The sequence below is a fragment of the Marmota monax genome, unplaced genomic scaffold (genome assembly GCF_021218885.2).
Source record: "Marmota monax isolate L192 unplaced genomic scaffold, Marmota_monax_Labrador192_F-V1.1 WCK01_AAM20220418_F8-fsc00074, whole genome shotgun sequence".
Taxonomy (NCBI): Eukaryota; Metazoa; Chordata; class Mammalia; order Rodentia; family Sciuridae; genus Marmota; species Marmota monax.
In genome coordinates this window covers 1,936,161-1,963,210 of record NW_026694232.1, presented here as the reverse complement: position 1 = coordinate 1,963,210, position 27,050 = coordinate 1,936,161, and the positions used below count along the sequence as shown (strand labels likewise).

The 27,050-nt window shown below is 34.4% G+C and overlaps 1 protein-coding gene across 9 annotated transcripts in view; it reads right to left on the bottom strand.

The window, feature by feature from the left end:
- Positions 1-27,050, bottom strand: part of Naaladl2 (N-acetylated alpha-linked acidic dipeptidase like 2) — a 1,254,678-nt gene that overhangs the window by 445,390 nt on the left and 782,238 nt on the right. For all 9 annotated transcript variants that reach the window (XM_058586183.1, XM_058586185.1, XM_058586184.1 and 6 more), the window contains one exon: positions 19,659-19,809. In XM_058586183.1, coding sequence (XP_058442166.1) covers positions 19,659-19,809 — 151 coding nt within the window. The remainder of the gene's footprint in view (positions 1-19,658; positions 19,810-27,050) is intronic.

Genomic DNA, 27,050 nt, shown 5'->3' with positions numbered 1-27,050 from the left:
GAAGCAAATCAAAAACACAATGACTCATATCTTAAAGATGACTAAAGAAACAAAAATAAATAACTAAATAAAACCAAAAGAAAAGGTTATAGAAAATTGGATCCCTCACATATTGCTGATGGGAATTTGAATCCATGCAGCTGCTATAGTAAATAGTTTGACAGGTCTTCAAAATGTTAAACACAGAGTCCCCATATGACCCAACAATTCTATTCCTAGGTATGTAGCAAAGAGAATTGAAAATATAATGTTTACACAAAAAGTTGTATATAAATGTTCCCAGCAGCATTGTAGTGCCAAAAATGTGGAGAAGTTCATACCCATCAGCTGATGAATGGATAAACACTTTGTAGTGTATCCACAAAAGGGAAACTACTTGGTCATAAAAAGAAAGGGAGATATATGACACATCCTATCATGTGGATGAACCACATGATAGGATATGTCATATATCTTATGACACATATTTAATATTCTTTTAAATAAAAGAAGTTGGTCACAAAAGACCATGCATTGAATGGTTCCACTTACATAAAATGTCCAGAATAGGAAATTCCTAGAGACAGAAGCTAGATTAGTTGTTTCCATAAGGTGGAGAGAGGAAGAAATGAGGAATAACTGCTGGTGGGTACAGGCTTCGTGATGCAAATGTGAATGAAAACATGTTGGAATTGGTGGAAGTGACACGGTTCACAACTACATTAAACATTGTAAACTGTACACTTATAAAATGGTGAATTTTATTGTATCACAATATATATAAAGCACTTAGTTGAAGCCAAATTTTCTCTGTAATTGATTGTATACATCAAGGAAGATGTCTGTCCATCATAGTGAATCTCTTAACTGAAACACCTTATTCTTCTAGATTCACTGTAACTGTTTGTACTTGGTCTTTAGACAACTTAGTTTCCTCTGGCCCTTTACCTTCTTGAATAAGGGGACTCACTTCTGCTTTCTTGTGCTTTAAATCTTTCTGATTTCTTTATGAAGACAGAAACCATTAGCAAATATGAAAACATCATGAAGAAAACAAAAAGGTCTGATCTTGTTCATTTTGTGTGTGTGTGTTTTATTTGTTATTTTTGTCTTTTGCTTTTTTCCAGTACTGAACCTACCACATGCTAGGCAAGCCCTCAACCACTGAGCAACATCTCTAGCCCTTCTTATTTTCTCATTTTGAGACAGGATTCACTAAGTTGCCCATGCTGGCCTTGAACTTGCAATCCCCCGGCTTCAGCTTCCCAAAGTTTCTGGGATTACAATCATGCACCATGGAGCCTGGCTTCACTGTTTCTTTACTTTAACAGAACCAAAAAGTTGCTGATGAGTGTCCTGAAGAGCATGACAGTGATTTGATTTCATAGCCAAGGGCCATTGAAGAAGCTGTGGTGACACTTAGCTGTTCCTAACACCTGCTGCTGAGAACTGCCTTCTTATGTGAAAGAGAAAATTTGTCCAGCTGGTCAGGTCTCCTAGGTATTCCTCTCATATACAAATATAAGGGGATGGGCATCATACCAGTGGGCATCTTCCCAGCACTGAGGGTCATTTCATCCAGGGGCAAAAAATAGAGTGCAGATTTTAAAGAGACCATAGAGCTTACTTAGCTTACTTACTTACTTACTTAGCCCTGTTCACCGTCCTGATGCCAACCATCTGGGCATCCTTGCACTACAAAGCAAATCCCAATATACAGACAGTCACAATTTCCACCAATATCTATTTCATTACATTTAAAGATGATTTTATAACAGTTCAAATTATGTTATACTAACAATTTCCACCAATACCTACTTCATTACATTTAAAGATTATTTTATAACAGTTCAAATTATGTCAAACTTTCATGTTTATAAAGTTTATAGTATTTCTCATGTCCAAAACAAGAAAAGCTTAGTATTTCTTCTGTGTCCTATACTATCAACTAAATGCAATATACATTTTTTGAGTGATGTCACAAAAATGACCCATATTGTTTTGTTCTTGGTTTAGCAAGGAGAAAATAAAATTATTAAAGCTTTAGCCATGATTTCAATATCTTACACAATATACTTAAAACTCAAAAGGCTAAGAACTTACAATCCTTCTTCTTAACCTCTGGAGTAGCTGGGATTACAGGCACATACCACCACGCACACTTCAACTTAGATGACTTCTATTCCTTTTCTTGCCATAAAATAAGTACTTGCTTTGGCTAATACATTGAAGTGGTGAAAGTCATCGTGCACAGTGGCATGTACCTGTAATCCAGAGTAATTGAAATATCCCACTTTGAGATTTTAACTCATTTTGTTATTAGTTCAGAACCTTTTCCCCTCAAGAGAAATTTATCTCCCAAATTATATTCTCCATCTTTTACCCCTGAACACAGGATCTATCCATACTGGTAATGGATTCAGTCCATAAGGATTTTAACAAAAGATAATTTGTCTAGGGGATCCATGAGTCCTACGAAATTATCAGCAATCTTTTAAGTACGTTTTTACATACAGTTCTCTGGGAAAAAGAAACATTTCTCAAGGCAGTCAGCACCTCCGGTAATGATCGCCACTTCTGTTTTGTGCCTATTCTCATTACATATTATTCATTCTTTTGCTCAGGACTAGTATGTGCTGAGTGTTCAGCTAGATGCTACAAGGAATTAAAGACAAATTGAAGGCATCCTTTTCAGCCTTGGTACTTAATCATGCAAACCGAGAAGTCAAGTCTTCTATTTCTTCATTTTTAATGTGGAAAAGAGAATATCCATGATCTTCAAGGTTCTTTCCAGTGCTAGAAATCTAAAATTATGAGTCATTATTCACAGACAACAGTGGAGTTAAAAGGGGTGGGGGGGTACGCACAAATGATGGGAGGCCTTTGGACCTTTCACAGGGCGCTCAGCCAAGGGAAGCCTCTGATGCAAGCTTGGAGATACGTGAAGCAGGATCATCTGTCCAACCCCCTCCTTTCACACAGGCACTCTTCCTTTTCATTAGTGATTGTAGTCCATGAGTGATGCGACTGTCATTCCTTGCAACTTTGTAACTGAGATTCAACTTCATTCTCCTCAAATCTGCTGAAGAGTGGCTTTGAACTGTGTGCCAGCCCAGTGTGCCAGCTGCAGTTGTTCCCCTCTCCTCCAGGGTTCTGCTGTATTGCCAGAGGCTGTGCTGGAGGCTGTGTTTCCCTGCATCTCTTTTAAACTTCCACCATGTTTCTAATTATCCCAGTTCAACTCTGAACCACTCCAACTTTCTGCCTTCCTGCTCTTCTGTGCAGCAGTGCTTGCAATGCAGCTGAGGTTAAGACTCCCTCACTTCCTCTTGCTCACCTCCCTCTTGACCTTTGTTGACTTGACAGGGCCCCAGAGAAGGTACAGGTCCAATCCCAAGCTCATTGAAGGGGTGTACCAGGAAGCCTTGTGCTCCTGTCCACATTTTAGTAGGTGGGACTCTTCACACCAGGTCTGGGATTACAGATACATGCCACCACGCCCAGCCCTAATCTTATAAGAACACCCTTATAAGATCAGACGGGGCACATTCTAATGTCCTCAGTACACTTAATTACCTCTAACTCCAATTATAGTTGCATTCTGAGGTAATTGGATTTAATACTTCACCATTTGATTTTTAGGGACTTAAATTTCTGCCCAGAACACCTCTCATCTGAATATCACCTGGATTCCATGGTCAAATATTCAGGATAATCTTAGTTTGAATTACCATGCCACCCACTTACCCTGCTACCCAGAGCACCTGTGTATGTTGTCTTGCGTAATTACTAATAGCAAATCTTTTCATTTTAAAGTGTCCTGGTAGGTCTGTATATTATTTGGTCACTGTGAGTCTCATGCAAGTTCCTGTCAGTTTTCTCTAGGGTATCAAAAGCCTTCCCAGGAACACTAGACAACTCCCACCATAAGGTTACTGAATATAAAAGTGCGCTGTGATTACCCTACTTAACATTTACTATGGATTCCAAAGAATTCTTGGAATATTGAAAAGCCTGAGACTTTCAAAGAGATACCATGGTAACAACTTAAGTGTGTTTGTGGAGCAAGTGAAAAATTTCAGTGAGATGTATTCTAGAAATAATTGCCTAAAGCACATTATCTTTTTGGCCTATTCCTTGAAAATGTGCATATGTGTATTATCTTAAAAACTGTCATTTTATCATTTTTTCCCAGGATAAAATTTCATTTTCTCTTCTGCCACTGAAATGGGAAAAAAATCACCCAAGGGACTGGTTAGAGAAGGCTGTTAAAGAGTTTTGTTCAAATTTGTATTTTTGAAAAGCAGATTTTTGAACATAGTTAGCAATGAACTGGAACAGATCACGCTGAGTAAAAGATTAGTTGGAATACACTCATTTTTTCCAGAATCTAGATTGTCCCCAAAATTCAATTATAAATCTAATTACAACCTTAATTGTTAAACAATCAACCAGATTTTTTTTTTTTTTTGGTGTTGAGTGTTTTGTTTCCTGCTGACTCATAAGCAGGTGCTCCCACAGGTGTTAACTTTGCCATCACCATGTGACCCCATCAGACCTTCCCTTTCCAACTTTTCATATTACTTTTTTCTTCTTATCTTAGGCTATAACATATGCAAAAATATGAGGTACAAACCACAGAGCTATGCTAGGTAGGGGCATAAAACTGGGAAGGATTTGCGGCAGGAAAGGAAAAGGGCAGGGGGTAGCAAGCCAGCAGTCCCACAGTACAGATGACTAAACAGTAGTCTTCTAGAGGCTCTTCTACAATCAGACTCCAAAGCCAAATACAATTGAAAGACTTTTCAGACCTAGTGCTTTTGGAGACTTGTAAACTACATTCACAGTAATAACAGGTCTGAAAGTTCTAAATCAGAGATACTGCGTAGCTCAGTTTGGCCATCCAAATTTACTAAATATAATTGTGTTAAGGTTTATCAAGTCACAAACCCCAGAAATTAATGAGACTGGGAGGAAGAAAGAAGAGGATAGGTTTCCAGGAGACCCTGTTCCCAACTGAAAGCAAAGAGTGTATTCAATAATCCTATGGAGGTGTATGCATGAACGTAAGTCACAATCATTGTGAATGTACAGGTAGCATCAATTCTTGGTACTTGGGTGTCAAAGAAGAAAAGTTCATTACCTGTCTATTTTTCAGTAGACAGAGCTAATTTTACATGCAAAATCACTACCAAAACCTCGCTTTTGATATATTACAAAAATAGTCCACATTTATTCTCCTCAAGTCTAACACTCAGATAGCTTTCTCTAAAAAACACAATATTCCAAAGATATAATTTTTCAATTCTCACTGAAAAATTTAGGACTGAGTGGTTATTGATAGGCAAAACAAAAGTAGAACACATTTTTTTTCCTGCAGGATATATCTCTCAAATGAAATTCTATGGAACTGAAATTTACAATGCCAGCAGTTTGAAGCAAATGCAATAGCACTTTAAAGTAGCATTACAAGATTTATTTTAACATACTTAAAATTCAAAAACTCTTCAGAGAATTCTGGAAATGGAAAATGTTTACTTTAGGAGCACTCAACAATGTTTTGGTTCAACACTAAACCATAAAAGAATTCATGAAGCATACCTAATATGTGGTTCTTAGAGTCTGCTTTGTAAATGCAGTTTTCAAATAACGAAAGTGGTAAAAAAGACAAACAATCCTTGATTATCAAGATTGTGTACAGAAACAGTCTCGTGGATAATCTAAAACAGTAGATAACCACCAAATTTTGCATAAAATCACAATTTTAGACCTTTAATTCTGTAGCACTTCTCACCCCAATAGATCTTCCCTAATGATGGAAATCCTCTGTAAAAGCCACATGGCTGCTAAGCTTTTGAGACTGAATCCAGCGGTGTTTAAACTCCCCAGCCATTTTTATTTTGAGACAAGTTATCACTAAGTTGCTTAGGGCCTTGCTAAGTTACTAAGGCTGGCCTCGAACTTGCAATCCTCCTGCCTCAGCCATGAGGCAGGAGGCCTCATGCATGCTCCATCATGCCCTGCTAAACTTTTGAAATGTGGCTAGTCTGACTGCATTTTAAATTGTATTCACTTTAATTAATTTAAATTAAAAATTAAATAGCCACACATAGCTAGTGGTGGTCACACTGAATGCCACAGCTCTTGTCTTTCTAACTCATGACCATATGGAGGAAAAGTCAAGTTTCTATGGCAGATAGAATTGTTCTGTCCAGGTGTTTCATTGTGTTGCTTCATCCTGTCAGGGGAGAACTTGCCCACCTGCTGTGAGTGTTAGCAGGAGACAGTTTCCAGCTGTTCCGATTTTCAGGGTTTGCCTTATAGAAAATCCCTTTACTCCATGGCATGCCATTCTTGGAGAGGCTTACCTCCAATGGCTGACTGCAGAGGGATATACAGATTGGGCCATGAAGACTACTAATGGACAAGACTGATAGACCATTCATTCACCTGTCATTGACTGTTCACAGTTACACTTTTCCTGCTGCCCAATTCTGTTTATGCTTCCTGTTTTACAAGAGTATTTGTTGATGATCAAAAATAAAACTATCAGTATCTGCTTCTTGAGAATTCAGCCATTCATTTATATAAGAACCAATCAAGAATAATTTTTACTGGTAAGTGGGAAGAAAACAAGTACAAATGAATATTTAGAGGATGCTAGAGTTTATGTGAAATCCAAGGAAAAATAAGACAGTATGCATGTATTTATTTACTTTTAAAAAAAAGAAACACAGAAGAGACAAAGCATAAATGAGTAAAATGATTCCCTATAGAGAGTAGGTACACTGGGGTGGAAGAATTGAGTGGGAAGAATGGTTACTAACACTTCTCAGAATCTATTTTTCTATAACTCTGACTTTTGGACCTATTACATTTTATTATAAAAGAAACAAGAGCAAATGGAAAAACAACTAAAATAGAAACATTTCAAAAAAATAACATCCATACTAAAAGGGGGAAAATAAATAATAACCCAAGTATTTTTTGACCATAGTATTTGTGTATTATCTTCAGTCCAAAGGAAAAATAAACATATAAATATTTAGAATAGGCTTGTTTTTCATAGAGATCCAGGACAGCAAATCTCCATTTTAGGCTTAAGCAAATTAATAAATATACTGATGATAATGAGAATCATATTTCCCACTGTTGGTGAGGGGAGTTACAAATATGGAACAGGGAAGACTATAAATCAAACCTATAGGAGCTGGGTTGAAACTGAAGCTATCAACATCTATATACACCTATCTATCCCTTTCTCAATTGCTGGACCTATGTCAACCCATCTAGATATCTTTCTAGCTTTGCCCCCTAGGAGGAATAAAACAATGACACCCACCTATAATTAATAGATCCAGCACCCAGATGCTTATTTCTAAATATATTTAGCCTGTGAAAGGAACTAAGGATTCTAGGAAAAATGGCTGAAGCCAGAGATGGAGAAAACAGCCTGAACTATCATGTTGCAAGAGAAAGGGTGCATGCATTCAGACAATGATGGGGACATGGGAAGATCTTGGACAATTTAAACATCAAAATAAGTAATGAAAGAAACTATAATCAATTGCATAAAGTCAACACCTAATAGTCCATTGATATAAGTAAATATATGAATGAATGTAGAAGAAGGGGATTTCTTCCTTACAGCACTATGATGTCTAATAATATAGAAAAAAAGGATGGAATTAAAAATATCATTTGGCAACTAACTTACTAATGAATGACTCAAGTAAGAATCATCTCTGGTGGCTTAGACTAGAGAATGAAAGTGAAAAATTTGTATATTTATAGAGACTCAAAGTATCTCCTCACACACTATGTAATGAAGAGGAAACACTACTATATACACTGTCATACTCCACATTAAGTAAATTTCCAAAGATAACTTCACAGCCAGGTGTGGTGGCACAGAGATGTAATCCCAATGGCTTGGGAGCCTGAGACAGGAAGATCGCAAGTTCAAAACTAGTCTCAGCAATGACAAGGCTTGCTAAACAGACTCAGTGAAACCCAGTCTCTAAATAAAATACAAATAGTGCTGGGAATGTGGCTCAGTGGTTGAGTGTTCCTGATTTCAATCCCTGGTACAAAAATAAATAAAAATAATGATTTCACCAATAATGGTACCAAAAATATAATGTGCCTCCTGATACAATACAGAGAGGACATAACAGCACACTTTAGAGTATTTCTGCTGCTATATTCGGCTATACACACACACACACACACACACACAGAGTCAGAATATAAATATTCTGAATTTATTCATAAGAAACACCAAGGAAGCCCAAATTGAGAAACATTACATAGAATAAATATCCTAAGCTCTTCAACAACATCAAGAACATAAAAGACAATGAGGGTTTGAGGAACTATTTCAGATAAAAGGACAACATCAAGATGCGGTAATACAATTTATGTAGCCAGGATGGATTCTGGATCAGGAGTAAATGTGACTATAAAGAACATTATCTGTACAACTTATGAAATTTGAAGTGAACCAGAAATTATATATTACCATATATTATAAATTTATCAGTATTGAATTTCCTAATACTGATATCTGTACTATAGTTTTGTATGTGAATCTATCTCTTTTCATCTAATGAAAACTAAAATATTCAGAAATAAAGGGGTAGGATGATTGTCATTATAAAATGATGCAGAAAAAAAGTGTAAAAATATAATATATATTTACATGGTTACATATACTTATGCATAAATTTATATTATACGTATCTTATAGAAAGATAGATAAGGTAAGCAGGAGACTAAAAATCATTGATGATATAGGTAAATGCTATTTAGAAATTCTTTGTGCTATTCTTGCAACTTGTCATCAAGTTTAAATTATATCAGAATTTAAATAGTACAAAAAGAAACTAAGAAAATAAATGGATACCTATTTCCAACACTGCTACTGAGAAATTTAAAAAGATCTAATTTATTTTCTTTGATTACTACCACAGTTTCCCTATTACAAAATATATTATGCAGTGAGATCTTACAACTCACAATTTTTTCACTTTGCTATTAGCATATGAAGCCTGTAAATAGTTTCACATGTTGATTTTTTTACTTATTTATTCTATCTGAAATTTGGATTTACAGAATGAACTTAAAGTGAAGCATTAAAGAAAGTAAACATATCTTTAATAGGTTTTGTAAAAGAAGGTAGAAAATACACAAAATGAAAAAATATATGTATATATTGCATTTATATGTAAACACACACACATATATCACAATCAAGGAATTTTATATGGGTGACAATCAGAGGTAATAGTACACTTTAGTATTCTTATAGCCACATAAAGTAAAATACTTGCAGATGAATTGTTGAAAAATCATTTAGGAAACATGACTGTTAATGAAATTCAAAACTATATTATTGACTGCAACTAATTTAAGGGGTTTAAAAAGGGGTTGCTATTATCTTTATAATGCCTTTATTATTTGATAATGAATGTAAAATAATTTATAGAAAATTTTATAAGTTCATACCTGACATTAATGATATTTTCTCTGAGAGTTTTATGTTTGTGAACAGAAAAGTTTTATCCCATTGTCATTTATAGGTCCTGGCATGGCAAATCTGGATACACGAAAAATGGCTGGGGAAAGTAAAATTTAGTATGTTGATTTATTATTCCTTGTGTTCATTTTGATTCTTTTATACTATTTTGACTGATTTATCTATAGCTATTTCCCTGTTCTTTAAAAAGTTGGGGGTGGTATTCATGATATAACTACAATTTAAATTTTTGAGAAAGATAATTGTATTTTGCACAGTTCAATGCTGTTAAACAAGAAGGTTGATAAAGCCAGAGAAAGTATATATTTTGAACATATTCCACCAAAATAATGCACATAATTTTGTGACTGAAAAAATAAAACTGATTTCTTTTTTCTGTTGGTGCTGTTCCTTACATTCTTTGGTTAGTTTAATTAATCATTAAAATTATTTATTTATAATATACAGTTATTATTTTTGTACGTAAAAAAGTTGGTAGAGTATTAATAAGTATATATGATTCAGTCTAAATTTTTCTGATGTCATTTTGATACTGTCTAAACTCATGTGCAAGGTTTATAATGTTGTCAGTATACTTTATATTTCACCTCTAACATTATCCTCAAGCATTTATTGAATATAAAACTGTATCCCAACTTTATTCAGCATTGAATTTGAATTGTTTGGTTCACACCAAACTCCAATTCTTATTCATATGTCTAAGCTATATAATGGATGCAAAATAACATTAGTAGTGTATTAGGGCTATGGTTTTGGCTCAGTGGTAGAGTGCTTGCCTAGCACACATGAGGCCCTGGGTTCATTCCCCAGTACCACATGAAAAAGCTAAATAAACAAAATAAAGGTATTGTATCCATCTACAACTAAAAATACTTTTAGTAAAATCCTAACTAGGTCAGAAATTAGATAACCTGGAATTTAAGTGTGATTTTTGTTAATCAAGTCACTTATCAAAGATAGTTTATATTTCTGTAACAAAGGGCCAGTGAAAGTTGTCATAATAAAGAGAAGAAAAAAAGATAGGGACTAAGAAGTGCTACAAAAATTTAAAACTAATTCTATTATTTCAATAACTTCTCACATTGTGATAGAAATTTATTGGTATTTTTTAAACAGATTTTTATTATTCTCCAAATTCACCATAGATTTTTGTGGAGACTTTGGTTCTTAAACAAAACAAAGCAATTGTCTCTATTGATCCAGTACTCTTTTAAATTAGAGAGTTCCCACTGCAATAATAGAGAACATTCTGAATGATGAATGTACTAAATGGTACACTGATTTCCTAAGGACAATAATCACTCGAAATGCTCTCCGTAGCATATAATCTTAGATATTTCAACAATCAAGTGAAAATTCCCCTGTGTGTGGTGATGAAAATTGATGTTAACAAAATTTTTTTCAAAACAAAATTTTGATTTTTTTAAAGGAACAGTTGAATTCAAATAATCTGTATTTTTTATTTTATAAATTGAACTTTCTGAAAAATTTAGATGTTTAACAATGGTTCTTTTTAAGCCTTCAGGACATAGTCTGTGTGTCCTAGTGACACCCTCATCAGTTATAGTGCAATAGTAAGAACACATTTTTTATTTTTCCCCAACCAAGTGACAAGGCATTTCATGCTGTGAATGTCTAACACTTTGCTGTGACAGCTAGGCACATATTTATATTTTCTGCTATTTTAGTCAGGGAATAGTTCAACATTGTCTCAGTTGATTTAGTGCCAACTCAAGTCAGTCTTTCAATATTTGTCCAGGTAACTGGACCAAGAATACCTGGTGAAGACTTGTCACAAATTACAGCGATATTCTTTATTCTTTGAATAGTTTTGGTTGGCACAGGTGATGTTGAACAGACAGTAGATAAACAACACACAGATCCACTGAATTGTAACACTGGGAATATTAAATAAACTGTGTCATTTGATACACTTCACTAGAGTAAAACCACTGAAAAGACTTTACTCTCCAGAATTTAAAACAAAAGAAAAAAAAGAGGAGTATAGCAAATAGAGGGACATAGATACAACGCTTTAAATTAGGACTAATTGTAGGAAATGGGGTATAAGAATATTCAATTCCAAGTCAAGAGAGAGAAAATAGCTTGGATCTCAATTTACTAGTAGTCAATAGATTTACCAGGCAGTTATTTGAAAACAGTATTAAATTATTATTATTAGTAGTAGTACTACTACTAGTAGTAGTAATAGTAGCATTGGTACTGGGAATTGAATAATGGGGTGATTTGGCACTGAGCCACATCCCTAATTCTTTTATTTTTTATTTTGAGATAGGTCCTTGCTAAGTTGCTAAGGCTAGCATTGAAGGTGTGTCACTGTGATTACAGGCACATGTCACTGTTCCTGATTCTAAAATTAAAATAAACACTGTAAACACAGAAAATTCAGAAGATAAATTATTAAAGGAAGTGTACAGAAAGGAAAGGATTTTTGACTTCTAATACTATTTCAAGTTCAGACTTCAGACAATCCTAATGCTTAGACATTGGGTAAAGGTTTTCTTTTCCACATTTCAACACAGATCAAATGGAATCCTCACTACATATACACATTTCTTACTTTCTTACTTTGGGAATTACTTCCTGGCCTTCTAATTTACCTTATTTGAGGTCTGGGTTATACAGCTGATTAATGATTTCAGAATAAGCTTAACTCAACTTATAATTGATCATCTGTGTTAAAGTTGTGACCAGCTATTGTAAATATCAATAACTATACCACATTTACCTGAGTAAGCTATAATGGTCAAGATTCTTGTGCTTCAAGTTTCAGAATAGAATTTTATTTTATAAACTCAAAAGACACTTAAATTCTAAAATTATATTGTTTTATAGAAGAAAGGTGGTTGGACCATAGATTGGCATAGTCTAAACACCTACAGCAAGTTGGTAAAAGCAATTATAAGGAAACATAATATGCCACTCCCAGATGCCACTTTGGCATAAGGATTATTTGAGCTAAAGACAACTGAGATCCTGAAGATGTGAAGGAAGGAAGGAAGGAAGGCAATCAGGCAAGCAAGAAAGCTCTGGAGATGTCAAAAAAGGGTTAAAAAAAAAAAGGTCTGCCTCCCCTCTCACCATTTATCTTAAATTAGGCTCAGGCTCAGCCTGTCAACCAGGCAGCACAAAGAATCTACATAACAAACTTTAGTAAAACAAGACTTATCTTCCATTAATTTCCATGTATTTTTTCTTTTTTTATTGATTTTTAAAAAAAATATATGACATCAGAATGCATTACAATTCTTATGACACATATACAGCACAATTTTTCATATCTTTGGTTGTTTATGAAGTATGTTGACACCAATTTGTGTCTTCATACATGTACTTTGGGTAATGATGTCTATCACATTCCACCATGCTTCCTAATCCCCTGTCCCCTTCCTTTACCTTCCACACCTCTGCTCTTTCTAGAATTCATCTATTTCTCCCATGCTTCCCCTCCCTACTCCACTATGAGTCAGCCTCCTTATATCAGAGAAAACATTTGGCATTTGTTTTCTTGGGATTGGCTAACTCCACTTACTATTATCTTCTCCAATGCCATCTATTTACCTGCAAATGCCATGATTTTATTCTCTTTTAGTGCTGAGTAAAATTCTATTGTGCATTTTTGCCATATTTTTTATCCATTCATCCACTGAAGGGCATCTACATTGGCTCCACAGTTTAGCTACTTTGAATTGTGCTGCTATAAACATTGATGTGGCTGTGTCTCTGCGGCATGCTGTTTTTAAGATTTTGGGGTATAGACCGAGGAGAGGGATAGCTGGAACAAATGGTAGTTTCATTCCCAGATTTCCAAGGAATCTCCATACTGCTTTCCAAATTGGCTGCACCAATTTGCAGTCCCACCAGGAGTGTATGAGTGTAACTTTTTCTTTGTTTGTCTTCATAATAGCTGCCATTCTGACTGGAGTGAGATGTAGATTTGATTTGCATTCCTCTAATTGCTAGAGATGATGAACATTTTTTCATATATTTGTTGATTGATTGTCTATCCTCATCTGGGAAGTGTCTGTTCAGGTCCTTGGCCCATTTGTTGATTGGGTTATTAAACTATACTATAGAGCAATAGTAACAAAAACAGCATGGTATTGGCGCCAAAACAGACTGGTAGACCAATGGTACAGAATAGAGGACACAGAGACTTACCCACAAAATTACAATTATCTTATATTAGACAAAGGTACCGAAAACATGCATTAGAGAAAGACAGCATCTTCAACAAATAGTGCTGGGAGAACTGGAAATCCATATGCAACAAAATGAAATTAAACCCCTATCTCTCACCATGCACAAAACTTAACTCAAAGTGGATCAAGGACCTAGGAATTAAACAAGAGACTATGTGTCTAATAGAAGAAAAAGTAGGCCCTAATCTTCATCATGTGGGATTAGGCCCCAACTTCCTTATTAAGAATCCTATAGTGTAAGAATTAAAACCAAGAATCAATAAATGGGATGGAATAAAACTAAAAAGTTTCTTCTCAGCAAAAGAAACAATCTGTGAGGTGAACAGAGAGCCTACATATTGGGAGCAAATTTTTACCCCTCACACTTTAGATAGAGCCCTAATATCTAGAGTATATAAAGAACTCAAATGGCTAAGCATCAAAAAAATAATTTCCATGTATTTTTCTTTCTACCATTTGCCCCCTATGAAAGTGTATGCCCTTTTTCCTGTGTCCCATTACCTCTCTATAAATGTATTTTATTAAGATCTTATATGAACCTCAAATCCTAACCACTCTTTTGAGTTCCTCACCACAGAATTCCGCCTACAACTATTGCTGCATGTGCCAGTAAACTGTTTTTATGTTGTTAATTTATATTTCAGTGTAATTTGTAGGGCCCTAGTAAGAAAATTTAGATGATATGGGACAAAGTTGTGGGGTTTTTTCTCCTTCCCTACATGGTTCTAATAAAGTATTTCATACACCGATTTAATATTTGAAATATTGGATAAATTATCAAGGGAATTAAGATAAATTCCAATTAAACTTCCAATTCTCTAATATTTAAGTGGAATTTCAAACTTTTTCAGTCAATAGCATTCTGTTATTTTGAGTGATAGTAGAGATGTGAATGAAATGACAAAGCTTTTAAGGAGAAAAACCATGTATTTTATGAATAAAACTGTGAGGGGTAAATGTTTACACATGATTTTTTTTAAAAGAAACTTTAATTGGGTTATAGTTAGTGTATAGCTCAAAATCATTCAAGGCAGGCAGTCATGTTGAAGAAGAAGTTGTTCATTCAACAGTGACACTTTATTGAAAGTCTATTGAGTGCAAGAATTGGGCTACAAACCCAGAATTAATATGTCAGAATCCTGATTGACATAGAGATAGCAAATATGAAAGACACAAGATGCTGCAATAATGGTAACATGAAGTCACAGACTGGACCAGGAGCCCTAAGTGGTCTCATTTGATGTGGCAAATGAAGAATAATAAAGCTTTTCTACCTCAGTTCTCAAACCTGAGTTGCATCAGAGCCACCTGGAGTCCATGCTAGATCACAGTAAGTTGGGCCCCTCCTTCAGAATTCCTACTTAAGTCTGAGATGTAACTCAAGATTTTTTTTGCTTCTGTGAAAATTATCTTGTGAAGTACATACTGTTACAGTATAATCTTGCTTTTTTATTGTGAAGAAAATAAGGTTCAGAGTACTTAATATGCTAAATAGATCCAAAGACTTGCTTTTGTTAAAAGAATGATCCCAGCATTTTTTTTTTTTCTTGTTTATGGGGACAAATGTTACTTGGAAACATTTTCCTCTTCACTCTGGTTCCATAACAATTGAGAGCTATTTGGCTATGCAATGAGACTGACTGAGCAGAGCTTCTCATGGAGTTCTTGTGTTTCATCTAGACAATCCATTTGGATTATGTATTCAGAAGAGTACATTGAAATTCTTGATTTAAAAACACCTACTTTTTGGCAGAGGCAGGTCCAGGACAGACTTGCCAACCCAGCACGGAGCACAGACAAGCTTAGAGCAGCCCCACTGACACCCATGGAGCCTGCACTGGGTCCGAGCTGCATCTTTGAACATATCACCCAATAACACTGCCCATCGCCCCCCACAACCCGACCTGACACCCCATCGCTAAAGGCCGCTGCCTCCATCTTGGGATATATTCGTCACCATCTTTAGTTGTGGCAACTCCCAGGTTGGATCACCAGCTGGGAAGGTATCTATAGTCAAAAACTCCCCTCTCTCCCTGGTAACCGCTAACCCTGCACAGTGACTGCCTAGTACAAAACAGCTCTCCAAGACAGGTGTGCAGCCCCTAGAGTGCAACCCATAAGACCTGCTGAGAGAAAGCTCCTAGATTAGGAAGTAGAAAGGGAGGGGTGAGTGAGATACAGTTTAGAGACTAAATTAGAGACCAGGAACTTTGAGGTCTATAGGTAATACAAGGAGATAATACTAGGCACCTACATCACATGAGTGGGCCCCAAAGGAGATCCTTGAGGTGCAGTCTTTTATCAGGAAGAGCTGGTGCCATACCCCAATTCCAGGTGCTGTGCACCCAAGACCAACCCTTTTACCCTGGTAACCTTCAATATCCTGAGTGTGGAGATACCAGAAAATAACAGAAATCATCACCTATTTGATGACAAGGGAAGCAGGAAAGATATTGAACTCCAACCAAAACAAGCCTTGTTTCTTCCTTAGAGATTTTTTTCCTCTCCCTCTCTATTCTCCCACCCACACATACCCAACATTTGCGAAACCAAGTACTTGGCATAAATTAGGATACTGAGGACTGGGATGTCTGAATAATATATTATGGTTGTGTTATATATTTGTTTATCTCCTATTTTTACATTTTTATTTCTTTTAATATTTATATGTATTTGTTTATATATTCTATTGTCTTCCCACTTACTTGTCTCCCAAAAATCATTTCCTCTCTCTTCCCCTGCTACTACCCAACTTCTTCCGATTCCTTTCTCATACTTCCTAAAATCTAACAGTTCTATATCCTCACCTCCCACCCCCTCAACATCTCATTTTACACCTCACCCAGGTTCTTTGTCCACCATCAGCAACTGTAAACCCTTTTGCAAACCTACTGTTTATATTGTAGAAATTAATTGAACTCACCATTTCTGTATATTGTGACAAAACTGTAAATGCCTTAATAGCAACCATTTAGTTTTAGGTTGTATATTGGTTGTACTGGGATCTGTTAACATTGTTTTCCCCTTCAAGGAGAGGTACTGGAACCCTGCAGGGGAACTATAAGCCTAAAGCATAAAAATTGTAACACTTCAGATCTACAGTGCTAGAAGGAAAGACACAGGATCGACATGAAGAAAAAAGAAATGAAAAAAGTGTCCTAAACAAATTAAGGTACTACATTATTAGAATCTATGGCTAAAACAACAGAAGAAATTACAGAGAAGGAGTTCAGGATGTACATTATTAAAATGTTCTGTAAATTAAAGGATGATATAAGAGAACAAATACAGGCAGCAAATATCTTTTCAATGAAGAGCTACATAAGTACAGGAAGCAAAAGAAAGCAATTAGAGGTATTGAAAAAAACAGAAATTCTTTCAATGAAAGAAACAATGAACAAAATTGAAAGCTCAATAGAAAGAATAAACAACAGAATATAGATAACCTGGAAGACAGGACTTCAGACAATGAAATCAAAATATATAATCTTGAAAAGAATGTAGATTACACAGTAAAGATGGTAAGAAACCATGAGCAGAACATTCAAGAAATAAATGACCTAACATTACATCTCAAAGCCCTAGAAAAAGAAGAACAAATCAACACCAAAAGCAGTAGAAGACAGGAAATAATTAAGCTTAGAGCTAAAATCAATGAAATTAAAACAAAAGAAACAACTGAAAAATTGACAAAACAAAAAGTTGGCTCTTTAAAAAAAAGAAGTAAAATTGATAAACCTTTCGTCATGCTAATGAAGAGGAGAGAGAAAACTCAAATTACTATCATCTGTGATGAAAATGAAAATATCATGACAGACACTGTAGAAATTCAGACAATAATTAGAAATTATTTTGAAAATTTGTACTCCAATAAATAGAAAATACCAAAGGCATCCACAAATTTCTAGAGTCACATGATTTGCCCAAACTGAACCAAAATTATATGCATGATTTAAACAGATCAATTTCAAGTAATGAAATAGAAGATGCCATCAGAAGTCTACTAACCAAGAAAAGCCCAGGACTGGATGGATACACAGCTGAGTTCTACAAGACCTTTGAATCAAGGTGATATTAGCCTCATGCTCCTCAAATTATTTCATGAAATAGAAAAAGAGGGTACACTTTCAAACTCATTCTTTGAGGCTAATATCACTTTGATTCCAAAACCAGGGAAAGACTCATCAAAGAAAGAAAACTTCAGACCAATATCTCTAATGAACATAGATGTAAAAATTCTCACTAAAATTCTGGCAAATTGAATACAAAAAAATATATCAAAAAGATATTGCACCACGATCAAGTAGAGTTCTTCCCAGGGATGCAAGGTTGGTTCAACATAGGGAAATCAATAAATGTAACTCATTACATATAGACTTAAAAATAAAAATCATATGATTATCTCAATAGATGCAAATAAAGCATTTGGCAAAATACAGCACCCCTTCATGTTCAAAACACTAGAAAAACTAGGGATAACAGGAACATATCTCAACATTGTAAAAGCTGTTTATGGTAAGCCCCAGGCCAACATCATTCTAAATGGAGAAAAATTAAAAGCATTTCTTCTAAAAACTAGAACAAGATAGAGATGCCCTCTTTCACCACTTCCATTTAATATAGTTCTTAAAACTCTATGCAGAGCAATTAGACAAAATAAATTAAAGCGATACAGATAGGAAAAGAAGAACTCAAAGTAGCACTATTTGCTGACGATATAATTCTATACATGGAAGACCCAAACACTTCCACCAGAAAACTTATAGAACTAATAAATGAATTCAGTAAAGTAGCAGGATATAAAATCAGCATTCATAAATCAAAGGCATTTCTATATATCAGTGATAAATCCTCTGAAAGAGAAATGAGGAAACTATCCCATTTACAGTATCCTTAAAAAAAATAATAATACTTGGGAATCAACAAAAGGAGTGAAAGACCTTATACAATGGAAACTACATAATCCTAAAGAAAGAAATTAAAGAAGATCTTAGAAGATGGAAATATCTACCTTGTTGTTAGATAGGCAGAATTAATATTGTCAAAACAACCATACTACCAAAAGCACTATACAGGTTTAATGCAATTCCAATCAAAATCCCAATGACATTTCTCATAGAAAGAGCAGTCATGAAATTCATTGGAATAATAAGAGACCTAGAATTGCTAAAGTAATCCTTAGCAAGAAGAGTAAAACAGGTGGCATTACTATATCAGACCTTAAAATATACTGTAGAGCTATAGTAACAAAATGGCATGGCACAAAAAAAGATCTGTAGATCAATGGTATAGAATAGAGGACACAGAAACAAACCCACATAAATACAGTTATCTTATATTAGACAAAGGCACCAAAAACATATATTGGAGAAAAGATAGCCTCTTCAACAAAATGGTGCTGGGAAAAACTGGAAATCCATATGCAACAAAATGAAATTAAGCCCCTATCTGTCATCATACACAAAATTCAACTCAAAATGGATCAAGGACTTAGCATCTTCTCCTTTTACTTACTAACCAAACCATGTATTCTTCTAGATTCCAAACTTTGAAGTAACACAGCTGCCCCAAAGTAGCATCAGATATTTCCTGTCTTGGACCATTTGTACATGCTTCCAACCTACATGGAGTGGCCTCCCCTCATGGTGGTGATCTATCAGTTTTCCAATTATAACATAAAACATATTTGCATTCTGTTTGTTTATAATGTTATAATTTATTGAGACAAATTCTATTATAATTTATTTTAAAAGCTTAACTCCAACAGGTTGGCAGTCTCCAATTTTAAGAAGCTAAACTATAAAATATGAAGTGGCTAAAAATTAATTGACTTCACTATCTCTTGATTAATTTAGGTAGCATGCCCTGATAAATTGAATTCTTGTGACATTTAGAAGAATAAGAAGCAACAAACCTACCAACACTTGGGTAGCCAGGCGTAGAAGGGTCTCCTCCTGGATTCAGCGTCACCATGAAGTTATCATAGTTAATATTTGCAGTCTTTGGTAAATCACAAGGATCAATATATAGAAGAACACCTCCAAATCCAGCCTTTTCCAATAAAGAAATCTAAAAAAAAAAAAAAACAGGTAACAGACTTTTAAAATATTATCACATACATTCTGAGTTCATATAGCGCCATTTCATGAATGTGGTTAAGATACTATGCCTTCATTTCCCTTCCCTTCTCTCTTTTTTTTTTTTTCAAAACAAGCAGACACTTCAAGGGCTAAAGAAGCATGAATCTCTGGCTTCAATTTCCAATACCACAAAAAAGCTAAATTCAATTAAAATTAAATAAGTAGGTACTCCAGAGTGTCTAATCAATGAGATCAGGCAAATGATTTTTCTACTCATCCCTTCCTACTTCCTCCCCATCTCTATAATATTTAAGTAGAATTCCTATAAAATTTGCATTTAATGTCAGTTGACTGCTTATGGAATTTCTCACTTCTTTTTTTTTAAATGTCTAGGTAGATTTAGAATTTCTAATTTTGCAAGATTAACAGAGAAACACCACATGCAATGTTCCCCTTTAAAAAAAAACTCTCCTGACTACTCTTATGTCCTTCCCTAGAGCAGAAATCACTGCAGTACTGTGATACATTTCCTCCAGGGCTATGCCTGTCATACCAGTTGTTAAACTGTTGAAAGACTTTCACACTTTTTGGCAAAGAGCCACTGTTCTGAACCTCCCAGGGACCCCACTATATAGTCATTCTAGTCTCTATCCTGGATGCCCAGACAGACCTGCCAGATAAGGCAACTAAGAGATTAACACATAACCCAGGGAGAGGCCTCCTTCTGAATGATTAGCTTCTGTATGGTCTCTGTCATTAAACATTTTGGAAATATCCCCTGGTTACTGCCTTTGGAAATATTTAATGTAAAGATTCCCTTCTGTTCTTTAGTAAGTATACAATGCATAAGTATAATGGGACAAATGAACTTGACATCATCCAAAGTTCTCTTTATCTTAGCTTGTTAAATTGATTTTTTTTTTGTTATGCCTCTTAGTGTAACCTACCTGATTGTAAGGAACAGTAATCATGATTTGCTGATTCTATTTGTTTCCCATGAGAGAGGAAAAGTAATTAAGGAGCAGTAAAGGAATAAATGAAAATAAGACTAAGGGTCATATTGAGAATAGATAGTAGGTGGTTATTGTGTGACTTTAGTTAGTATCTATACTTCACTTCCCAATTATTGCTTTTACTGCTTATTGAGATTTGCAGTGGACTAAGCACAGTAACTGTGGCCCTGGCTAGACCCTTCCTTGAGGGCAGAGGTCACTCTTATCTTCTCCATCATTGTACAACTTGCATTTAAAAGCCTATAGTGAGCATTCAAGAGTATTGCTAAACAAGAAAATGCATGAGTAGGTATAGGTGAGACACAGCAGGTGTTGAAGAAAATAGAGCCCTGAAAAAATACTTAAATGTACATATACTACGAATAATAAAACACATTTTTACATACAAAATGACCTTAACTACAAAAGGAAATAATTTGAAAAGAACCTAATATAGAATATTAGTATACCACTTTAATGGTATCTGTCCTACTCCTTTAAAAATGTTCCATACATTAAAATTTTTGGTGCAATAAATAATAATTTTTATAACAAAAAACTACCATTGAGAACCTAAGTAAAGTATAATTGACTCATATTTGCCTTCAATAATAAGCCACTTAGATCAGATTTCTGTTATTGTTTTCCCCTCGGTATTTTAATGGAGAAAAGGAAAGAATTAAAAAGGAGAAGAGGAATGAAAGGGGGGAAAAAAGAAACAAAGAATGTGTGAATATGATGAAGTCCAGATTTAAGTTACTCTTCAAATCCTCACCATCCTCACCTCTTAAGTCTTTAGGGAGGGCTTCTGATATTACATGCTGAAATAACTATTCTTTTCTGGAGAGGGAGAGTAGTAGGGATTGAACCCAGGGTGCTTCATCACTGAACCCTTTTATTTTTTGAGACATGGTCTTGCTAAGTTGCTGAGGCTGGCTTTGAACTTGCAATCCTCCTGCCTCAGCCTCCTGAGCCACTGGGATTACAGGTATACACTACCACATCCAGCTGGAATACATATTCTGCTTGTTATAGGAGAATAAATCAAAAAACAAAATTCTTTGGAATATTAAAAATATTATTTTATTAACAATTCATGATTATTAAAGAGAAAAAAGATATAGGCGAAAACCAAAAATGAGAAAGTTCCCTTACATATCAAGAGGTATTTAGCATAAACATGACTAGACCCTTCTTTTCAGGGTTGATGCATATAAACATTTACACTTAGAAAATAAGACCATGTTAATACTATTGTGCAATCTGATTTCATTTAGTTAACAATAAAAAACAAACATTTGTCCTTGTTAAGTACATTTTTATATAATTTAATACCTGTCAAATATTGTATATATGATACAAATAATAGTATACATATGTGATCAAGTGTTATTTAACCAAACTGTAATGTTCACAAAAAGCATTTTATGTTATATTGCAATAAACTTCCCAGTAGATAAAGCTCTGCACAAATATCTACCTCCATGAAATATATTTCCATTGGTGAAATGTCTAGGTAAAAGTATTCCTGTCTTTATTAGTTTCGGTAACCTATGTTCCCTCCAGAGAATATAGCAAGTATAGTTTTACCAGGTAATATGTGCAAGTTCAATAGTTTTACCAGGTATATGTTCAAGTTCAATAATCAAAAACTTATGTGTGGTTTTGCTTTTTATGGTTTCAGTTCTTCTCTGTCAGCTATGGTCCAAAAATATTAAATGGAATATTCCAGAAATAAGCAATTCATACATTATAAATAACATGCCATTCAGAGTAGCATGATGAAATCTTGAGCCATTGTGTTCCATCCTGCCTGGGAAGTGAATCATCCCTTTCTCCAGTTTATCCAGGCTGTATACTCTGTTCACTTGTTAAGTCACTAAGCAGTTATCCTGAATATCAGGTTGACTTCCACAGTACTACAATATTGTGTTACAGTAACCCTTATGAAGTAGTCTCATTGCAGTAACTTCAAAATGTATAGTATTAATATATTATTAGAGACACAATGCAAAGAAATTGAAATATTTAGAATCTGTACATTAAATTTCTTCTGAGCAACTGGACTTTCTTCAGTTTCAGATCTAACTTAATATTACCCTGTGAAAAGCTAGTTTTATTTTTCAAAACTACTTGACAGTGTTTATAATCTAAAATATGCTGCATATATGACAACTACAATATCATGTGGGGTTAAGTATATACTGCATTAGTGAAGCTATCAACATTATGTTTATATAGGAAATACTTCTAGTCTAATGAATACTTCAACCAGTATTTCATTTGCAGAAGAGAACTTAAATATTGTGCAAATTTGCTAAAAGTGTTTATCCAAAATGTTCATCAGTGATATTACTAATCTTTGAGTAGTTAAAAAATATATATATTTCACATTGTATTTCTCAAGATAAGAGAAATCATTAAACCAACTTCCTACTCAAATGCCTCCAACTTCTTTTATTCAACTTAAAAAGGTTCTAACTCTTTTTAGTTTGTATGCCAGGGTTTGCTAATTCCCTTCACGCTACATCATACCTTTACTTACATGACAACCCAGAAAAATATACCCATCATTTGAAGGCTTTGTAATACTGAAAGTGAAACCAAGTGAAATTTTATTTTGTTACTTTTTCTAGAAATTTAAATGATTTGGTTGGTACTTTCAATAGCAATAGATTATGACCTATTTTGAGAAGAAACTTTATAGTTTCATCATATCTACAGTGCCTAACAGACTGCCTAGAACAAAATTATATACTTTATTGTTGCAGAGTTGTTGACAAAATGAGGATATGTACCAACTAGCAAGTGAATGAATGCATAAGTGAATATGGTACAAGTGTATACCATAGTGTATATTATATTAATGTTATTTTGCTTTGCTGTTCATACCCTCTGACTGGAAGACTTGAAATAGATTTTGTTGTGGCATCTTTTATGCAAAGTTAAAATGCAAGTATAAGTATTAAACCAGCTTACTTTAAAAACTGAAGCAAACATGCAATTAAATGTATTTTCTCTTTTATCCTCCTTTTAAAAATACATAATTAAAAATAGGTCTATTTTGTATTGATCTTTGCTCTGTTTTGTTATCTAAGAGAGACAGGTGGAAACTAACACAATGGGGTGTGACATTGTGATTTGGTCCTGCTGACAGGTCATATATGAATGTTTTTGGCCAGTTTCAAGGTGGCTGATCACATATTTCTTGCTATGAACCATATTAATACATTTCTGCTTGTGTAGAGTATATGAAGCTAGGCTCTATCAATTGCCAAATAACCACTTCCAAAATAAATGGCACTACCAATCCATGGACAACACAGCAGTATTATTGAACAAACCTTAGAGAACTCTAAACTTCTGGGTATTATTTTCTCAGGATAGTGTTTTGGTAAATGTCAGTAGTCAAACTAGGTTTTTACTCTATTGTCTTGGACAATCAATATCTGGGCACTAGGTAGCTACATGTTATTTCAAAATTTAGGAACAATCATTCAAAAGAAAACTAAAAAGTCAGGAGGATAAAAGAGAAAGGCCCCTGCTCTGATTCTTATTAGTTAAGTTCTCTATTTATTCATTTCTATTCTTACTTTTAACTGAAATATCTTTTAGAGTCCAGAAGGAGGAGGATATATTGTCCTTCACACAATTTACCTATTCATGGTATCAAGCAAGGGTATATCGTTTGAATTCCACACCTGAACATTAATTCATTCACAGTTGTTCCTAAATGGTCAGTACATGCTTTTGAACCAATTGAATGTTAACGTGCTCTTTTGATTGTCATTGGTCAAAATGAGTGCATAAGGGGCTGGAGTTGTGGCTTGGGGTAGAGTGTTTGCCTCACACGTGTGAGGCACTGGTTCGATCCTCAGCACCACATGAAAATAAATAAACAAACAAAATAAAGGTATTGTGCCCATCTACAACTAAAAAAAAAGAGTGCATGAACTGCCACCTGTGTATCTGATACCAAAATAAGAACTTTGATTTTTTTTCCACCATTTAGGTTCTTTACAACATTCATTCAACATTACCATCATCTGAACTTCATAGTCCTCATGTGGGGGGAAAAAGAAAACTTAACAAAACCAAAGTTAAAAATAATGCAAAAAGAGGACCTTAGTTTTACAGAAAAAAAAATTAAGGCCTATTGTCATGCACTAAATTTTTAGGTCTTAGCACACATTTGAAATAACTAATATTTGGAGATAAAACTTTATAGAGTAATTAAGGTTAAAAGAGGCCAAAAGGATCAACTCTAGTCCAACATGACTGGTGTCCTTATAAGAAGATAACCCAGAAGAACAGGCACTGAGAATAGGTCATGTGAAGACACAGGGAGAAGGTGGCATTTACGAGCCAAAGAGAAAGACACCAGAAGAAACCAACGCTGCAGACACTTTGATCTTGGACTTTTAGCCTCCAGAACTGTAAGAAAATAAATTTCTGTGACATAAGCCACCCAGTCTGGCATTTTGTTATGGCAGCCCTAGCAAATGGAAAAAAAAAAAAATACACACACACACACACACACATACACAAACATCTGCTAAACTCCATAAAAGATTCAGGAATATAATTTAGATTAGAATCTAAGTCTTCTGAGTCAGTTTTTAGCCAAATTATCAAGTATTTATTGTACCTCTACTATGGGACAGGCACAATCTTTTATTTGTTGGTTTTTTTAAAAACAATTTTCTAATACTTTTTTTTTTAGTTGTAGATGAACACATAGTACCTTTATTTATTTTTATATGGTGCTGAGGATTGAATACAGTGCCTCACACGTGCGAGGCAAGTGCTTTACCACTGAGTTACAGCTCCATCCTTATTTGTTGATTTTTATTCAAATGATTTGATATAAGTCACTTAGATTCCCCTTACATAGTTGCTAAAATTGTGATCAAGAACGTTAAGAAGTTGGCCCAGGGACAGAGCTAATAAGTGATAATGCTAGGGATCAGACTGGAGTTGTCTAAATTCAAGTCTGGTGATCTTTCCACAAAGTATGCCTTTCTTTTTCAATTATATGTTCATCCTTTACAAAGACAAATAGACTGGCTAGGGGGTGAATTTATAAAACACATCAGATGTTTCTTGCTGTGATCTGCTTTCCGAGAAGACACTGAAATCAATACTGTGAGAATTATATGCCTGTTTGTCTAGATTGTTAAGAAAAGACCTGGATTTGTGCAATGGTACTGTCATGGGGACCTGTTCATATCAAAAAATAGATTGAGATATTTTAGATTAAAGATTCATAACTATAACAACATACAAATAAATGTTTAAAACAGTAATTTAATATTTTATAGACAATTATTATTAATTTAAATTAAATAGTTCTGACATAGGAAAATAAAAATGATGACAGATTTCTTTAGGAGATATTTTTAATTCAGAGGTTTAAATTTTATGTTATCCTTCTTACTTGAAGTCATTTTTTCTATGAGTATGTTTGTAGAACAGTGGTTTTTTTTATGTATTATATTATGAAGATGCCATTAAAAGAGGTTTGTAACATTCCTGCTTGCTTTGTTATATTTCAGAAATAAATTCACATTTTTTGTCAGTTAAAATTAAAAAGAAAACATACTATTAAGGTAAGGAACATTCACCATGATCAAACAGACAATAGTCAAGGTATGATCACATTACTCTTCTTCAAAATCACTGAACACCTTAACTTGAATTTTCAAACTGTTTTGTTTGATGTTCTAGTGAAATTAATAAGAAAAAATGGCCTCTTCTTTTGTCAAGAAAAAGTCTGGAAATAATTCAGTAAGTTAAAACTGTTGCAGAGGTGTGAAAAACTTCTTTTGACTTCTATCATTACTATTCAGGAAGGAGGGAGGGAAAGAAATGAGAGAGGAAAAGAGGGTGGGTTGGAGGGAGAGAAAAGAGAGGGAAGAATCTCCTGTCTCATATATCCTTGTATATTTATTTTTCATTCTACTTTAAACTAATATCTCATTGTAGCCTCATAATAACCCTCTGCAATTATTCTTATTTCACAAATGAAATGATCATGACATAAAGATTACCAGATCAAGACCACAGAGTTAATTAACAACATATTTCAGACTAGAAAAAATGTGTGCTCATTATTTTCCTGTGCTTTTCTCCCAGAAAGATATACTGCTTCCAAATAATGAGAAAAAAATAATAATGTGGCTTTGCAAATTTCTTTTTGTTCTCTAAATTTATATTAAATTATTTGACAACTTTCTCA